At 32.2% G+C, this 18,450-nt stretch overlaps 3 protein-coding genes across 6 annotated transcripts; all 3 read left to right on the top strand.

Moving 5' to 3' along the window:
* The first annotated feature begins 4,291 nt into the window (after positions 1-4,291).
* LOC133309837 (dirigent protein 17-like) lies at positions 4,292-6,306 on the top strand. Of its 2 annotated transcripts, none has more exons than XM_061510684.1 (2): positions 4,292-4,559; positions 5,480-6,306. In XM_061510684.1, the coding sequence occupies exon 2, from the start codon at positions 5,503-5,505 to the stop codon at positions 5,974-5,976; it is 474 nt and encodes a 157-aa protein (XP_061366668.1). In that variant the 5' UTR covers positions 4,292-4,559; positions 5,480-5,502; the 3' UTR covers positions 5,977-6,306. The 2 variants fall into 2 exon arrangements, with proteins under 2 accessions (XP_061366668.1, XP_061366667.1); XM_061510683.1 differs by having other exon boundaries at positions 4,292-4,551.
* A 1,365-nt stretch (positions 6,307-7,671) lies between these two features.
* On the top strand, positions 7,672-10,217 carry LOC133309839 (protein ALUMINUM SENSITIVE 3-like). The gene is made up of 3 exons (XM_061510686.1): positions 7,672-8,066; positions 8,270-8,515; positions 9,731-10,217. The coding sequence occupies exons 1-3, from the start codon at positions 7,761-7,763 to the stop codon at positions 10,040-10,042; spliced, it is 864 nt and encodes a 287-aa protein (XP_061366670.1). The 5' UTR covers positions 7,672-7,760; the 3' UTR covers positions 10,043-10,217.
* Positions 10,218-15,023: 4,806 nt separating this feature from the next.
* On the top strand, positions 15,024-17,615 carry LOC133309831 (uncharacterized). Of its 3 annotated transcripts, none has more exons than XM_061510673.1 (4): positions 15,024-15,426; positions 15,705-15,880; positions 16,220-16,418; positions 17,147-17,615. In XM_061510673.1, exons 1-4 carry the CDS (start codon positions 15,348-15,350, stop codon positions 17,371-17,373), a joined length of 681 nt encoding a protein of 226 aa, XP_061366657.1. In that variant the 5' UTR covers positions 15,024-15,347; the 3' UTR covers positions 17,374-17,615. The 3 variants fall into 3 exon arrangements, with proteins under 3 accessions (XP_061366657.1, XP_061366656.1, XP_061366658.1); XM_061510672.1 differs by having other exon boundaries at positions 15,026-15,426; positions 17,141-17,613; XM_061510674.1 differs by having other exon boundaries at positions 15,026-15,426; positions 17,162-17,613.
* The last annotated feature ends 835 nt before the right edge of the window (positions 17,616-18,450 follow it).

The following is an 18,450-nucleotide window of genomic DNA, read 5'->3' on the forward strand; positions in this document are numbered from 1 at the left end:
ATAATATCTGAAAAATGACTTGGCTAATACGTTTTGCCTTAAATATATATTTTTTTAATATCGATTTTAATTATCTCTTTAATACGAGTCAGCTTTTCAGGTATTTCTATAAATTTCAATTCTTTGAGTCTGTTAAATACAGATTCTTTTCTCATTCTACTTAATTTGTATTGTCAATTGAGTTACACACATTGGATGTTTGTTTTAAGGGGTTTGATTTTCTCATGTTGAATGAGAATTCAATCTCATGTTGTAGAGATAAAAAACATGTGGGACCCATGTGTTAGAAAAAATTATATGTAAGACCCATGTCAGCACGGAAATCGAAGGGTGTGTAGGAAAATTTAAATTCTCATGTTAAATGAGAATTATAAAACCCTTGCTTTAAATATTAAAACTATAAGTAATGCTACAGGTGCTAGATAAATTCAGCATAATTGTCAAGTAATAATAAATCAAATTAAAATACTGAAAATAAGACAAAAAGAGAGAGAGAAATCTACATTAAGAAAAGATTATTCTTTAATTATAAACGAAATCTAGAGTGAAGAGAAACAAATATAAGATCTTCAACGCTTTTCCGCCCAAAAGAAAAATGATTTGATACTTTATTGGAATTCATCGACTATCTCATTCCTACATGCTGGTTGTTTTGTACCATGCCAGAAATCACTGCATATACGTGGACGTGGCTTTGACAACAAAACCGTAAGCCATGTACCCTCAATTTATTGAGCCATAACTTTCAACTCATTTATTCAAAAAAACTCTACAGCATAATCCCAAACTATACCACACTTTTTCGTGCATTCGAGTCACTGCATGTAGGGATACTAAACAAATTAATCTTTGACTCAACTTGAAGGTCTGAGTTTACATGTCTAAGATTGATTATTGGCATAGGCTTGGACTTTTATAAAAGCTCATTTAATAAAAAGGTCATTTAATAATCAAAAGCTCGGCCACTCTCAGGCTGGCCTAGTATATTATTTTTTATTTATATTTTATATTTTTTATACTACTCCTAATAGTCCTTTCTTTCTCCTCAATCAATTTCACCCCATTTTAAATGATTTTGTTCTATATTACGTTGTTTGGATATAAATTGAACTTATGAATATTTATAAAATTACTAGGGTTGTTGATTGTATATTTTGTTTGAATAAATTTTTGTTGTCTTAATTTTTTTAAACAGGCTAAACAAGGCTTTTATTTTTTGTAAATAAGTTAGGCTACAGGCCGATAGTTACATTTATAACAGTAGTCAGGCCGATACATTTAAACACAAACTTAATTTTTTAAGACTAAAATTCGACTTGTCCCATTAACACCCCTAATTACATGACAATGCGAAGCGTCCATCTCGATCATAGAGACAATAGGCCCGCGTGACATTAGGGACAAACCGGGTCACACCCAGCATGTTTCATAAAACCCCTCTCTGTAGGGCATTCTGTCCAACACATTTCTGACAAGTCCAAGCTTGTCTTGAATCTTGATTATATCTCAAACTTGTAATTTTTTATTAGACAATTTCACTTTATAATTTTTTTATCGTGTATCTCTCCAAAAAGTAATAGACGCGTTGATGGAATGGAAAAATAATGAGGATGACTAAATTTTAATGGCTTTTATGATTTAAAAAGAAATGTCCGTGTAAGCAATTTTTTTTTAAGTACTTATATAATATAATTTTATCAAAAAAAAAATTGGTTGATAATTTTATCAAATTTTAAGCAAAGAATTTGACTTTTTATCTACAACGAGTCATTGTAAATTTCATAATCATAGGATTTTTTAATATAAACACATTGCTTATTTTATTAGAAATTTTTTAACCTTTTTTTTAATTTAAGAATACACAGCAACCACACATATTATTCTTGAAAAGAAAGAGGGACGAAAATAAAGTATGATTTTATGTTCTTATATTTACTTGCAAAAAGTTTTACTGGTCTAGTATAAAATTTAAAATTTCATTACATAAAAAAAGTGAATTTTAGTGAGATAAGTTTTTTTTATCGGCACAAGTAGCAAATTCTTAATTCGATATTCAGCTTGATTAGGAAAGTGGGCAACTGCAAAGTAAACTCTCATATTTGTGATTTTTTTTTTCCGAATATAGTATGCATATCCACTTAAATAAACGAATTCCTTTTTTTTTTTTTTTTTTTCTACGTAAAATCTGAAACGGTGCATTAACCGTAGAAGTGGAACAACGAGTTTGAAAAACTCCAAATTTAAGATAAAAGGAAAAAAAAAAAAAACTGTACGAGTGAAACAGTGCATTTAAGAGTGTCAAAATGGGTTAAAACATGCAGACAAGTCCGTAAAGCATTATATTTGGTCATAATCCATTAGGACTTTTTGTGGTAGGGTCTTTTTTAGTCCTAACTCTCAAAACCCTGTAATTTTAGGGACTCGATTCCAAACTATTTTTTTCATCAAAACTTTTATTATTGAAAAAATTAAAAATTATATAAATCTACATATTTAATAATATAAGTAAAAATTATTATGAATTTGATGGAGAATATAAGAAAAAGTGAAATATGAAAGAAAAAAAAATAAAGTGTAGAAAACAATAGAAGAAAGAATAAAATAAGAATAAGTATAAGCAAAGACTCTTATATAAGGATCTATCTTAGATACATTTTTAAACATATAAGTCATGAAAAAACAAAGAGTCACGTGTTATGAACCACGTGAAAGGTCATCCATAATCCATGTGAAATGTCATCCATTAATAATTAACAGTTAAGATTTGATAGTAACAGGTAGTAAAAAAATAGGTAGTAAGTATAATCTCTCTATTTTACAATACCCCTTTGGATGTATTCTACCGTTCAACACACCATTAGTGTGATGATTATAGAATATATCAAAGGTCATGAAAAATAAAGAGTCACGTGTTATGAACCATGTGAAAGTTCATCCATAATATTTTACAGCAAAAATGAATTTTTCAGCCGTGATATATTTTAACAGAGATTTTCATCTGCGCATCAATAAAAATAGAATTTTCTATTTACTTCTAAGCATGTTATATATTCAAATTTGTATTGAAACATATTATATACAATACACATTAGTAATTTTGTGGATAATAATAACTATTTTTTTTCTAACGGTAGTAGTTAAAGAAAATCAATTATTTTACTTTCAAATATATAGCATACTAAGAGCAGTGGTATTAAGATAATTTTTTCATCATTACTTTTAGTTTTTCACTATAATTGTTGTATTCTTTTAGGGAGTAGATCCTCTCATGTGAAAAAGTGATCATGTGACCATGTTATTTGATCACAATCACTCATTTAAAAAAAATTATACATTTTTCTCTCTCTTATCTCATCATCAATATGTGGTTGTGATCAAATAACATGATCATATGACTACTTTTCCACATGAGAGGATCCACTCCCATTCTTTCATGACCCCCGGTAAGAAAATCTTTATTTGATGGTATCATTTAATAATAAATTTAGTAAAATTAATAATTAAATTTTCACTTATATTAAAATTTTATTTACATTTTCACTTATGTATTTATGTACAAATCTTATTTTATTAAAAAATTAAATTATAAAAATGATATAATTTGTATAAAATATATTAAGAAAGTGTTAAAAATTTATTTGTTAAAATATCTTTTAATATATTGAATATGATAAAAAAAATTATGAAATTATAATTTTGGATTGTCCGAGAGCTAGCCCTAACTAATAGAACTTTTGACTCGTGCAGATCTTAATTATTAAAGTTCATTTGATCTTACGGATTTCTTGACCCTAACACACAAGAATTAGGGCTTTTTCACCCTTTTGCCCCTTATTCAGAACTATCTATCAATCTGTCCCTCTTTAATTGATTAAATCAAAAATTTAATCGATTAAATGATCAAAATAGGCAAAAATCGTTGACTTGAAGATTTAGTCGATTAAATCTCCCTATTTAATCTATTAAATCTCTCATACATAAGGTTGTTCTTCTGATAAAGAGGAAGATTTAATCGATTAAGTTGAAGAGTTAATCGATTAAATCTTCATTTGATCATTTAATCGATTAAAGAGGAACCGAATAATAGATAATTTACAATAAGGGACAAAATAATTATTAAACAATTAATGAGGGAAAAAAATGTGAAAAAGCTCAATAACTAGGGTTAAATGGGACGAAATGACGCATTTTGACAGCTATGCGTTTAACCTTATTGGAACGGCGCGTTGGAAAAATTCGGAATTTAGCATAAAAGGAAAAAAAGAATGTACAAGTGAAATGGTGCATTTCACCTTAAAAGGATGGGTGTGCCCAAATTGCTACCCATGTCGTCATCGTCTTCCTTCCTCTATCGCGTTAGGGTTTTCAGAGATGCTGCCTTCGCTTCGTTACACCCACGAGAGGCCGTGCGTGCGAGGAGCAAGAAATAGTGCCTTTTGAAAATCCTATACTCGGATGCTCGAAACGACACATCACAAGATCGCAATTCTTTCGCAGGTTCTTCTCGTGTACTGGCGAAATCGAAAGATATCAACGGTATCTTGCGAAACGGTACGATAGTACGTTCTTTTCCCTTTGATTCATCCACGACACAGAGATTAAGTTAACTTATTGTCATAGGGAGGGGAAAGAAATTAAGAGAATAGAAAATCCCAAGAGGGGGAAAATAGTGACTACAAGTGGTACTTTTAACGCTATAATAATTTGGATTTTTTTTACCAAAAAATGGACTTTCGCCACATCCTGCAAGATTTAGAAGCGATTTGTGAAACCAGTTAGTTACTGCCTTTTGTTGCCGTTGTCTGCATTTTTTGTCTATCTCTTAATGCTTCACTCTAATTGCAATTTGAGTCTTTCTGTAATCTGACACGAATGCCTTAAATATATAATCTAGTATACAATCTAAACCTCATTTATGGACGTTGCAGGCTCTCTTGTAAAGTGACAAACAAAATGATAATTTGGTAGATTTGCATCCATTTCAGGCTCTTTGTATAAGTTTGTTCTTATTATTTGCATTTTAGCACCATTCTTTTTTATGTAAAAAAATCAATTCAATTCAAAAGCTAAGCTATGTAAATGCTATATTAATGGTTTTGTATATCCCTAACACGTTCCCTCAAGTTATTGGGCTGTGCTAAGAAACTCCACAAGATTTAATTAATGGGAAAAATGTTTGTCGTTTTAAATGACATAAAATTATGTCATTTTAAATCCGTAAAGAATCAAATCCGTAACACCGAATCTTTGATGTCATGTAAAGTATCAATTCTACCCAAAACTTAAGACATCCCATGGCGATTTTGCAGGAACTCAAGCCTCATATATGATCTGTTCAGTTCTTTGATTAATTTTGTCAAACACTAATTTTGTTTCCTCATGTTCATCATGGTCCGAGCTACAATCTCCATAAAGCTGTAGAGGGTAGAGATGCGATTATCATTTCATGTTTAGTTAATTGTTTACTGTTTTGTTGTAGGTTTCACTGAAATTTTTTTTGAAATGGAAGAGAAAGGAAATCAGCAGGAATCTAATGCTTCAGCAGCAGGGGTTTACGAGTTACATGGAGAACCTGCTATTGTAATCAATGGGGTACCTGACATAATCCCTAGTAACAGCACTATCCCTTTCCGTAATGATTCAACTGTTAAAACACACTTTCCTTCAGATTTGGGTGAATGGTTAGAAGGGAGGGAAGTCCGAAAGTGGTTTGAGGGAAGTTATTACTCAGGTGCAGTAACTGAGTTTGACAATGAAAATGGTTGGTTCAGGGTTCACTATGAAGATGGTGACTCGGAAGATCTTGATTGGCATGAGTTGGAAGAGGTGCTTCTTCCTATGGATGTCACAATTCCGCTCAAGTCATTGGCACAAAGGGTTGTCAGGAAAGACAAGAAATCTGTTCAGAAATCTGGGAAGAATGTTGCTCGTTCACAAAATCCCCCAATCAAAAGAAGGACAACAAAAGGACAGTAGACCATACTTCCATGGCGAGAGGCTTTGGATGAGAATTTAGTGATTTGTAGATATCAATTACATAGCCTGTAACACCAGAACTGGCATACCAAGAAATTAAACGATTTTGAAGATGCTCATTTGAAAAAGCAATTAGGAAATTGATGCTGACGGAAATTAAATATTTTGTTGTATCAGTGGGGATTGTTGTTGTTTGTAGTTCGGGAATTTGTCCCTAGAAATTCAAAAGTTTGTTGTAGTAGTGTTGATTGATATTGTGTTGTACCTGGTGCATTACATTACAGTACTGGCTTCAACGAGATTTGCTATGTTCTGTGCTGTGTGAATATAATTCCATATGAACAAATGCTTATCTCTTGCTAGAAGTTTCTTTAGGATATCTTTGTATCATGCAGGGTAGGTGTTATAATGATATACGCCAACAAATAAGATTAAAAAAAGTCGAATATATTAAACTTTAAAGGCATTTCTACAGTACGGATAAATAAAGCTAATTACTTGTTTAGTAACAAAGGTTTATTTTGGAAGGTGTCATATATCTTTGCTGGTGAATCTAAAGATTAAATTTCGTTTTACCACTCTCTTTATTCAAGTGTAATGTGTTATGCGTATACTTTGGCGCATGTATGTTCTTGAGTAGCGTAAGTTATTAATTGAAATTTAAACAACTATCTAATCTAAATCAACTATTTAAGTCTAAGGGCTTTGATTTTCAGCATAAGTTATTAATTGAAATTTAAAGAACTATCTAATCTAAATCAACTATTCAAGTGCAAAATAAAATAATATATATATATATATTCTCTTTAAAGATTCATTCACATTAAACTGAATGAAAATACTAAACTTGATCATTTATTAAAAAAATTACAATATTTTCGAATAAAGAAGAAAATAATAAAATTGGAGCATTTATAAAAAAAAATTGTAATTTACAGAATTAATAATTGACACTGACGTCATGAATGACGTATTTATAAAATCATATATTTTATATTTTGGGTAGGAGCAAAATACAATCTCTCTTTTTAGCTTTATTATGGTTTTTAAGAAAGCAAAGAAGGAACACCACATGTATGAGATGACGATAACATGTGCCCGTACAGTACCCAAGCCACGAGGATAACTACGGACATGGACACATCATAGACCCACAGACACGAAGCCACGACATTTCCGCAAACTGATCATTAAATTTTAAAAGAAAAAAGAATCAAAACGAAAAAGGCCAAAATTCAAAAGCAACATGCTTTTATCAAACTTTCACTATCGTCCGCCGTGCCTGTAGGACTATAGGACAATAGGACAGGGCCCAACTACCCTACCCGTTCTCGTTACCGTCCTCGGTCGTACGTACGTCCAGATAGTGTTTCATAACTCCTTATAAAATTCAATTCATTCGTACATTTTTAAGAAAAGTTTAGATCCAAGTATTCATTCAGAGATTACTAAATTAGTCAATTAAAAATGTAACATATGATGCCGAATTTACTAATTTTTTATTTACCGTTCAAAAATGTAAAAATAATATAATAGTTGTACTTGTGATTAATCAATTGCATAAGGAAATTAACAATTATTCCTTGATTATAAACTAAGAAAGTGCCAAATACTAATGAATCTGTTGCTCTGTCACGCGGATTGTAATAAGTAGTGACTCCACGAGATGATTCACATTCTAGGGAAGGTCGTTTCTGGCTTTGGCCTTCATATATATATATACGTTGTCAATAAAGCAACGTTTAATTAAGCTCCCCCATTACACCTAGCGTATCATCAACACCATGGAATCATTCTTCCTCAAAACCATGATAACCCAGAACAACACATTGCAACAGCAGGTCCCGTTAGTGGGCACAGATTTTTCATGGATGATTGAGTTTCTGAAGGGCATGGTGAAGCCTGTTGCAGCCACTGCGGTGGTTTTTTTGGCTGTGGCTTTGTCTTTCTCTCAGAAACTGGGGATGGAGAGAGAGATGGTTGTTGCCATTCTGAGAGCATTTATTCAGCTCTCTATTATTGGGTTTGTTTTGCAGTTCATATTCAACCAGGACAACGCTGGATGGATCCTTCTAGCATACCTTTTCATGGTCAATATTCAATGTTCCTTAAAAATTGTTGCTTGTGCTGATTAATTAATTAATTATTATCCGGGTTAATTAGTTCTGGTAGAGTTTGACAATAATAAGCAATTGATCATTACCTTGTTCATGTAACATTTAATCAAATATTTTCAGTGGTTTTATTTTATACCTTCATTTGACAGGGTAATAATATATGTTTCCTTCTGCAGGTGTCTGTTGCTGGTTATACTGCGGGTCAGCGTGCGAAACATGTTCCTCGTGGAAAGTTAGTGGCTGGGGCATCCATTCTGACAGGAACTGCAGTAACTATGTTGGTGCTAGTATTACTGAGCGTGTTCCCTTTCACTCCAAGATATATCATCCCTGTTGCAGGCATGATGGTTGGTAACTCAATGACTGTAACTGGTGTTACCATGAAAAGACTCCGCGATGACATTAAAATGCAAATGAACTTGGTATGTATGACTTGTACTCATCCCTATTAATTAATTGTAAGTTGTAACAGATAATACAGTTAAAAGCTTGCAAACTCTATGCTGTGATTGAGATCTACACAAATTTCAACAGATCCACCCACACACACAAAAAGAAAGAAATAAAAAGTCACTGAAAAAGTATCTAGAAATTTCAGAACCACAGAATAAAATAAAATAAAAAATTTAGATGAAATTCTTTGTTTGAAAATTATAATTAAGAATTGATTTGACTGGAATCAAATAAACTTAAATGAAGTTGCTTTTTGAATATGTTTTTTTAATGATTTCAAACATTAATGCCCTATTTCTTTTGTCTAATCATTTGTCATATCATTAAGCATTAATGTTTTTCCTAGGCGCAGATGCATACCGGTGTTGTTGCCTGTGTGTGCATTTAAACACAAAAATTTGAGAATTTTTTTTTAAAGAACTGGGTAATTTAAATCAAGTAAAAAAATAAATAGAAAGATTGAAAAGAAAAAAATAAAAATAGGCCCGAGTCCAACCCACCCAACCCATATAATTAAAAGCTTAAAGCTTAGACCCTACCTCATTGCTTTGTCTTTTTTTTTTTTTTAAACATAAACCTTATTAGCTCCAAACCTTAATGGATATTAATGATTCCTGAAATTTAATCTTTATCAAGTGGAGGAGAATCGCATCGGATTTTTCACATTTTTTTGTGAAGCAAAAGTGGTCAACTTTAGATCAAATAGATATTGATAAAAGTTGATTTTTGATCAATTAACTCTTACAATTAATACATTTAAAAAAAATTAAAAAAATCTTCTTGGACATTGCTCCCAAACCCTCACCTTAAGTGTGCACACATAAATTTTTTTTCTTAGATCCGCCACTAGCTGGCGCTACCTTTTTTGCTATGAAAAAATTATATGAAGGTTAATTGGTTATGAAATAAATTTATGGATGTTTCATCTCCCTCTGCATCTTCTCCATTATAAGTAGTATAACCACTTGTATATAAATTATTGTTCATACACTAGGTACTATTCAGTATTATTTATAATTATTGTTCATACGCGATCTATATGCGGGTTCCTGTAAAGCTTTTGATGCCAAATTTTAACAGAGTTATATTTTCAAGTACTCAAACTTAAGACAATGAGCTGAAACAATTTCTTATGAATTAACTCATATGCTTGGTAGTAACGGGTGAGTGTTTTGTTATTACAGGTTGAGACGGCACTGGCTCTGGGTGCAACCCCGAGACAAGCAACGCATCAGCAGGTAAAAAGGACTCTAGTTTTAGCATTATCTCCAGTGGTGGACAACACTAAAACAGTGGGTCTAATATCCCTTCCTGGGGCAATGACTGGTCTGATTATGGGAGGGGCTTCACCATTGGAAGCAATTCAACTACAAATTGTGGTCATGAATATGATGATTGGTGCAGCAACTGTTAGTAGCATAGTGGCTACATACCTATGTTGGCCAGCCTTCTTTACCAAGGCTTACCAGTTGGAGACCAGAGTCTTCTCAAATTGATTCCACCTAATTTACTTCAAATCTCCTTCCCGGGATACAGCCTCGTAATCTATTCAGCTATAACTGTAGATGACCGGTTTTTTTTTTTTTTTTAATTACTAAATTGCAGATGTTGGGATGATAAGTTTGTTTCTCAAAACAAATTTTGATAAAATAAAATAAAAAAATTCTCATAGTTGTATTGATTTATCTCTTAATGATGAAGTCATGGTCAGAATATGGATTATATCATCATTGTTATGGAAGTAGAATAAATAAAACTCAAATCATATTAATGAATGAGGGGATCGAATAAGTACAATTAAATGCATTGTTTTTTTTTTAATTTTAACAAGTGTGTCATAGAAATATTGGGGACATTGACCGTATTGCCACTTCTGAAAAAAAATTTGCTAAAATGCCACGCCTGAATCCCGCTGGTCTGACAAGCGGGAATAGGCTGGACACGTGTCAGCGTCTGAATGGTCAACTATTCTCGCTGGACTGCCCAGCTAGAATGACAGAATGCTGACACGGACAAAAGTACAGACATCCAGAGAATGCCTGTGCTTTTGCCACGTGTCAGTATTCTGTCATTCTAGCTGGGCAGCCCAGCGAGAATGGTTGACCATTCAGATGCTGACACGTGTCCAGTCCATTCTCGCTTGTCAGACCAGCGGGATTCAGGCGCGGCATTTTGGCAAAAATTTTTTCAGAAGTGACAATCAGGTAAAATTTTGCCTAAAAAGTGACAATATGGTCATTGTCCCGAAATATTGAAGATATTTTCAGAATATGAAAGGTGAGTGAAATGGTGCGTTTCATAAAAGGAAAAAAACTTTATAACAATTTTTTAAGGGGAAGGTTATATTTACAAATTTTTTTGTTTTCAAACTCTTACAAACTACACTAAGTATAACCGGTCATACTTTAATCAAGAGTTATGATCGATCATATTTAGTGTAATTTGTAAAAAAAATTTGTAAACGAATTATTATTTTTTTTTTAAAGATATTGAAATATTTTTTAATTAAAAAACATAAACTAAGTAATTTATTTCTTTTTCTTATTTTGTCCTTTCGTTATGAAAATATAGCGACGATGGATGCTAGAACCTGAAATTAATGGGACAAGACAAAATATTGGCAGATAGACAGTGACTAGTCCAACGCGTTGGTGTTCAGTTCAGCTATGTTCAGGAAAATTTCTTCTACATTCGTTTGTTAAAACTTATTACATTTTTTTTTTGGGAAATAATACTCTTATGCTACATAAGAGTACATTATTTTCTTACACTAATTCATTTTCGGTGCCAATTAATTTTTCTTTTTTTTTAAATATAAAATATGGGACCCACATTTAATTTCTCTCTACTTTTTTTATCTCCTACAATCCTATAACATAAGAAAACTTAAACTTTTTTTTTGTGCCTTTCGTTTTCACATTTAAATCAAGGCAAAATCAATTCTTATCTAACAGGAATGTGTTAATCTTCTGTCACTCATACTTCGAGAAACGTGTCAAACATTTTTTATTTTATTTTTTACAAAATCTGGTGGATCTTTGCAGGAAAAAAACGACGATCTTCGGTGGCTGAAGAAAAATGCAAAGCCCTTAAATCAATGGTTGAAGATGTTTTAGAAAAATAATTTCTCTACCATTAAAATCCTCCCTAACGTACGAAAGAATTTTTATTTTTCTATTTGGTTTGCTTAGCAAGCATTAATAAAAACGAGTGATGAAAGAAAACGTAACAACCCCGCCAACACAGGCGGCGATGAGTAATGGTTAGCCATGTAGAACCAGGTCTACGGGCAAGGAATATTTTCCTCAAATGAGCCTATTCAATTTTCATCGCAGAGGTTGTAACTGTGATTCGCTTATCATAAGCGACAAATGCAACTGAGGAAATGTTCTCGTTGAATTGTGTTACATCAACTACTAATTATAGAATAAATTATTAATTAACAACATGTATCGGTTAGCGAACTGATAATATATTTAAAAGAAAAAGCATGTGAATTCATTAATCAAATAATTTATGTTATTAATTAAATGTATACTATTCATAGCAAGTATATTAATAACATAACTGACTCCCATTACAAAAGCACAACTTGACCAATATTAAAGTTGATTCGATCGGGCCCATGAATGGGAAAATGATGGAGCTCTTTTTCAAGTGCAGAATAGAAGAATCTAGGCCTATTTCTATTATTCCAGTGTCCATCACCATTATATAGTACCCGAAGATAGAGAAAATGCCAAGCTTGCCCCTAATTTACCACAACTTGGACGAATATATAGTTGAAAAATCTATTTATGGCCATGTGATCATATGGTATTGATTCTTCTTGTTGGAAGACTCATCCTAGTCTCAGCTGGGCCTCTGGGACTGGCACATTCCCCCAAAGTCATATTGGGCCTCTAAACTATAGAGCCTATTAAAGTTAGTATATAAAAATTCTCTTATTTTTAAATAACTGAAACTCTGAAAGTGGTCATCTTAAAATAATAAAAAAGATATAATTTATTTTAAATATAACAAATGAATTTTATAATCAAGATAAATACCAGTTAGACAAAATTTGTATTCGTTTGTCTATAACAGTATGCTCTACTTGAAAGCATCCAATTTTTTTTTTCAAATTAACTTAATGTTAATTATTTTTGTAAGACGTGTTTTGGAGTGCAGGGTGGATTAGAAATGAAAATATTTAAATTTTTCTTAAAAATAATATTTTTTTTTCACTTACTAATCTCCCTTACTACCAACTGAGTTACTACTATTTGATTTCAAATCCTTTGGGGGTGTATTGGATTAAGATTTTAAAAGATTTTTTTGAGCTAAAAAATCTTATAGATTTTAAAAGACTATTTAGAATTGGAGAGACATTAAAGACTTTTTTAAAAGACTTTTTTTTACAATCAAGATTTCATAAGATTGGATTTTAAAGGATTTTAATAGAATTTATAAGATTTGAAAGGACAATATGGATTTATAAGATTGTAAAAAATCATATGAATTTTTAACAAACATTCAAAATTACAAGAGTCAATAAAAAATAGAAAGGTTATACTTACAAGTTACAACTTATTTTTGTTTACAACATTTTACAACTATATCTTAACCGTTGATTTTCGTCAATTAATGGTTATCATTCATTGCAAATTAAATATTAATTAATTAGTTTTATTTGCGAAAATAATAACCATTGATTGACGAAAATCAACGGTTAAGATATGGTTGTAAAAGGTTGTAAACAAAAATAGGTTGTATATATCTTCCCCATAAAAAAATAACAAAGAAATGCAATGAAATTAATAAAAAAAAAAGTAAAACCTAATATAATTTTCTCAATCAGTAAAACATAATATTATTTTTAACAAACATTCAAAATTACTAAACAACAGCTTTTCACATATCTAATGGGTTGAAAATTATCTTCTTTATTTGGTATCAAAGCTATGCATATATGATTATAAGACCCATTTTTTTTAATTATAAAATTAATTCTAATTTTGCATATAGAACCTAAAGTTCGTGATAAAATTTCGTTTCAAACTTTTTGCAATTGATCTTGGAAACCTTGGGAATTTTGTTTTACGTGATAAGAGTTTTTTTTTTTGAAATATTCCAATCGGTTCATTGCTTCGTAACTAATCCGATTCGGGGCGGGTCCAGGATTAAGGCTTTAAACCCCTCCCAAAGGTGGTATTGGAAAGATTCGAACACATGCTCTCATCCCCACCTGCTTAGCTCCTATGCGCCAACTGAGCTACCGCCATTTGGTGTGATAAGAGTTTTCTAACCATATATCATATGCATATTTTCATTGAATATTCTAAGAAAATTTTGAATCTGAAATTTTGGATTTAATTGCGTGAAAGTTTAGAAAATTTCTTAATTTTTTTTCAATTGATACACTGGAACCTTAAATTTCTTTGAGGCTTTTGAGAAACAAGCTTTTAGTTATCTATTGACAGAAAAATTATTTGAAATTGTTTCCTCTGGTGAAGGAATTTCGTTCATCAATGTATTGTTACGAAATATAGGGTTCATATTATGAAAGTTTCAATTTATCTTTAAATTGATATTGTTTCACTGATGTAAAACGAAAATTGGTTTGAGGGTTTTAGTTCCCCTGTTATTTTTTCACTGTTTTATGTTGTTTTTAATACAGAAATTATACATTTCTATGCCAAGAAAAACCGCGACCATAGCTTGAAAAATCAATTTTTAAACTTCCAAAATTTCTCAAAAATAGCTAAAAAATGATATTTTTGAGATAGATTATATTAAAATCTAGTTGGTTTGTTGTTTCTGGATTGTTTTGTAATGAAAATTGTTCAAAAATATGCTCTTTTTTAGTTTTGATGAAGCTCCCATGGCAGAACTCAATTTCGAGCAGTCAACCTGCCAAAAAGAAGAAGAAAACAGTGCAATAGAAGAATCTCAAGAAATCCTAGGAGTTAGGGTGAGATTGTGAGTGAGACATCTTATTTGTATTTTTTACTAAAAAGTCTCACGAGATCCACACCAATAGAAAATCCATTAAAATCGTTGAATTTTTTAATACCACGAGATTGTGATTCCATTGTTTAAAATCTTGATTGAATACCAACAGATTTGAACGGATTCTAAAATAATCCTTTAAAATGCTAATCGAGTACCACGTGAATTTTTTTCAATCCATTAAAATCCTAATCGAATACCAACGGAACTTTTTGTCTAAAAACAATCCATTAAAATTCTTTGAAATCTCAATCTAATACACCCCCTTAAATTATAGCCAAATTTGAATTTAAAATGACATGTGAACTTCATTAGAATATGTTAGCGTTATTCAAAATGAAATGGAATGAAATACAACTTCACGAATCTAAGATAGGAGGAAAAAGAAGATAATTATTTATCATTGATCGCTCTTAATCATTAGTGAAGTAAAATATTAGAATTTGGTTTTTTTAAAATGAAGCTGGTTAGTAGGTTAACCTTTGTCTCAACAATCGATGGAGCTGGGTAGGGTGCACGTTTCCTCTTCCATCCAATAATGACGTGGCAGCGATGCGCATGTTGTGTACAGTACACACACCACACCAGATTCCACCCTTTAGCTTGCTCCAATAGTCCATTTGCGACCCGGTCACCCTCCTCCCCCTTCCCACGCCATACCTCCAACGTCGTCGTTTATCGTTCAACGAGAGAAATGCAAACGCGATCCCAATACCAGTGAATCCGATCCATTCTGAATCCCTCCCTTCGAAGATTCTGTATGTTAGTCTTTAATCAATCATTTCCTACCTAAGTTTTCTCGCCATCTCCATGTCGGTTCCACATCTGCGCAATTCTAGGGTTTCTCTTCACCTTCTCATCTCCTCTATATTCTTCATCAATTTTCCAGGTAAATATTCCTCACCTTCTTTCTTTTATTAGTTTATTCTGTAATTGGGGGATGCATGTGAAACCTAACATCCATAATTACCCAATAACTAAAAAGTTTACTCAACACCCCAAAAAAAAAGGGGGGGGGGGGGGGGGTAAAAATACATTATTTTTATGTACTGTTGCTTTTATGCGTGGCCCTTTGATGCTTTTATCAGTATGTGAAAAAAAAAAAGTTTATAAATTGAATGCTGTTTTGATTTGGGTGGCTTGTTCTATGTACTGTTGGTTTCCCAGGATTGGTATTATCTTCAGTTGTTACGCTAAGTTCCATTGAGATCTTCACAACCCACGAGTGGCTAAAAGCCACTCCAACTGTCTATTTCCTTTGCAAAGGGGACAACAGGACTGAATTGCCTGATGTCAAGAAAAAGCATGTCTTATATGCTTTTAAGGGTGAAGAGTCTTGGCAGGTTCCTTATTTTACATCTTTGCTCCTTCTTCTTTTTTTGGCTTTTTTGTGAACTGTTTATGATTTGAGGTTTAATTTTGCTGGCTGAGTTTACAAGGTATATGATAAATTGGTAGTTTTTTTAATCCATGCCTCTTTGGCCAAATTACTATTGTTTTCGAAGTTAGGCAGATAGCTCATCTGATTATATGTAATTTACAAGAAAGCATTTGAATAATTTCAATGATTTTCTCAGTAGCCTGAACTTAGTCATTGAATTCAACTAGCTACGCGTTTGTGGTTACAACTTACAAGTGTTATTGTATGAAGTAACTACTGAGATTTTGCTTTGTTCTTCCAGCCTATGACTAATTTTTCGAGTAAAAAATGCAAGCGATGTGGATTCTATGAGGAAGACAGCTTTATCGCAGATGATGTATTTGATGAGTGGGAGTTGTGTCCTTCGGATTTTACTGCCCCTGATGGCGTATACGTCCGCTTCAAGGAAAAAGAATTTAATGCTAGTTTTCTTTGCCCAGAGTGCTTATCTTTTTCTGGAAGTGAGTTATTGCAACCTTTTTATGTAAGATCATGCTATTAGACCTTGCAGACAACTGTGCCACTGAATACATGAATGGTATTCTCAAAAAATAGTTGTAACATTTATGATGGCTGCAACAATTATTAAGGTTTATCGAACGCAAACAATTAAAACTTTGATGAATGGTTTTTTAAACCTCTAGTTATAATGCTTACGTTTCTACGGATTTATGTCAAAAGAGGGCAAGTAACCTCAATAATTTTTTGTATGGGAGTTTCTCACCATACATGACTCGAGTTATTTAAGATTCTAAAGAAAAATTATATATTTCATGACTTTTTTCCCTGTCCCCAACTGGAGGAGAGGATTATACTGTATTAGTCGAAGAGAAAGTACATAGGCTTATTTATCTTAACCTTCAAATTTGTATGCTTGCTAATTATCTACGACATTATTACCATAGGTCAGATCCTACCTAGTGAGATAAGGCTGATTATTGTTAATATTATTAAGTTGTGTGTGAAAATATTTTCTTTTCATTGTTGATTTTATTTTGTTTTTGTGAATCTTGGAACTACTGGGCATGACCAATTAAGTTTTGTTCCACTTTTTTGCTATTCTGAACCAGCATTTCATGGGTTTTCTAAATTATTTTTCTCGGGTTATGCTTGCATCCATACTCATTTACTTGCTAATCTCTGCAATTTTATATGTTTGCAAAAAAAATAATTGGATTCATAGGTGTAGTTTCTATCTCTCCAGCTGACGGCAGTCATCATGATGGAAAAGGAATGCATGTAGCTGTTGTTGTCTTGCTAAGTCTTTTGGTCTCTGCTATACTGATTCTTGGAGGGGTGGGTGCATATAAGTACTGGCAAAAGAAGAAACGGGAGCAGGATCAGGCTCGGTTTTTGAAGTTATTTGAAGAAGGAGATGACATTGAAGATGAGCTCGGCCTTGGCACTATGATATGATAGCATACAAATTCCTTCCTGTACAGTAGGTTTTCCTCACAATTTTGATTATGAAAAGGATGAGAAAAGATTTTCTGGTTTGACATACAACGTCCTAGATAGGAGATAGTTGTCAAAGTGGACAGCAATACGTTGTTGTTCATATTCACCTGTACATAATACTATATATGGCTATTTTAGACTATCTTACAGAATTGCTCAAACAATCAAGTAAGAACTATGCTTTCATTGATTCTTTCGTTTTCAAAGCCCAGATGCAGGTCAGGTCCTATACCTGTGTACCGAGCACTTTTTGCTTTGATAAATTCGTAAGTCTTTCTGGAGATCGTAGGAAACACTTTTGAAGTTGAAAATTGTGATGTGGTGGAGTGAGATTACATGATTAAGATAGAAGGAATAACAACTCTTAAACCAATATCTCTGGTAATTCAAAAGGATGTCAAAGTTGAATATGGTCTTAGTAAGGACATTGATTACCAGTTCTTGTTGACTAGAAAGCGGAAAAAAAAAAACTGTTAAATATATAGAATTTGTTTAAAAATTGATGCTTAAAAATTGTTTTCAAGACAGTTTGGAGTTTCTCTATCACGGATTCAATATGTATAGAATTTCAATAGCTGCTAGTTGGCAAAGCAGAATGCCCCCTGGAATCGTTTTTTGTTTCTCATTGAAATGGCACTAGCTGTCAAACCTAATGGTCCGAAGAAACTACGATGAAGAGTCTATTCTGTATAAAAGATTTGTGAATCTCTCGCTTGGGAAAATGGAACATGTCCTGCCATTCCTTTTCATAGCAGACTGAGCAATGGAAATTGTCCTACTATTCCTTTTCATAGCGGAGCGAGCTTGAAAACAATGACTAAGTAACGGCTTGGACAAATAAAGCTAAGAGTCCATTTTCTTCAAAAGTTATTATTTTTTTTAAGAAAAAAAGTATTTCTCGAAAAAAATCTGTTTAGATGCATGCTTTTAAAAAAAGTAGAAGTCACAAAAAAAGTCGAAAATTTACTTTTTTTCGGAAGTTAAAAATTTCAGCTTCTAAAAGAAGCATAAGTCAAAAGTCAAATATTTTTTTTC

The sequence above is a fragment of the Gastrolobium bilobum genome, unplaced genomic scaffold (genome assembly GCF_033153095.1).
Source record: "Gastrolobium bilobum isolate Gb01-03AN ecotype WA unplaced genomic scaffold, APGP_CSIRO_Gbil_v1 utg850, whole genome shotgun sequence".
NCBI classification, from domain to species: Eukaryota; Viridiplantae; Streptophyta; class Magnoliopsida; order Fabales; family Fabaceae; genus Gastrolobium; species Gastrolobium bilobum.

Coding starts and splice junctions, on each gene's coding strand:
- LOC133309837 (XM_061510684.1), top strand. CDS start 5,503: ATGGAAGAGAAAGGAAATCAGCAGGAATCTAATGCTTCAGCAGCAGGG.
- LOC133309839 (XM_061510686.1), top strand. CDS start 7,761: ATGGAATCATTCTTCCTCAAAACCATGATAACCCAGAACAACACATTG. Junction 8,067..8,269: donor TTCTAGCATACCTTTTCATG/GTCAATATTCAA, acceptor TTCCTTCTGCAG/GTGTCTGTTGCTGGTTATAC. Junction 8,516..9,730: donor TTAAAATGCAAATGAACTTG/GTATGTATGACT, acceptor TTGTTATTACAG/GTTGAGACGGCACTGGCTCT.
- LOC133309831 (XM_061510672.1), top strand. CDS start 15,348: ATGTCGGTTCCACATCTGCGCAATTCTAGGGTTTCTCTTCACCTTCTC. Junction 15,881..16,219: donor AGGGTGAAGAGTCTTGGCAG/GTTCCTTATTTT, acceptor TTGTTCTTCCAG/CCTATGACTAATTTTTCGAG. Junction 16,419..17,140: donor GTGCTTATCTTTTTCTGGAA/GTGAGTTATTGC, acceptor TTGGATTCATAG/GTGTAGTTTCTATCTCTCCA.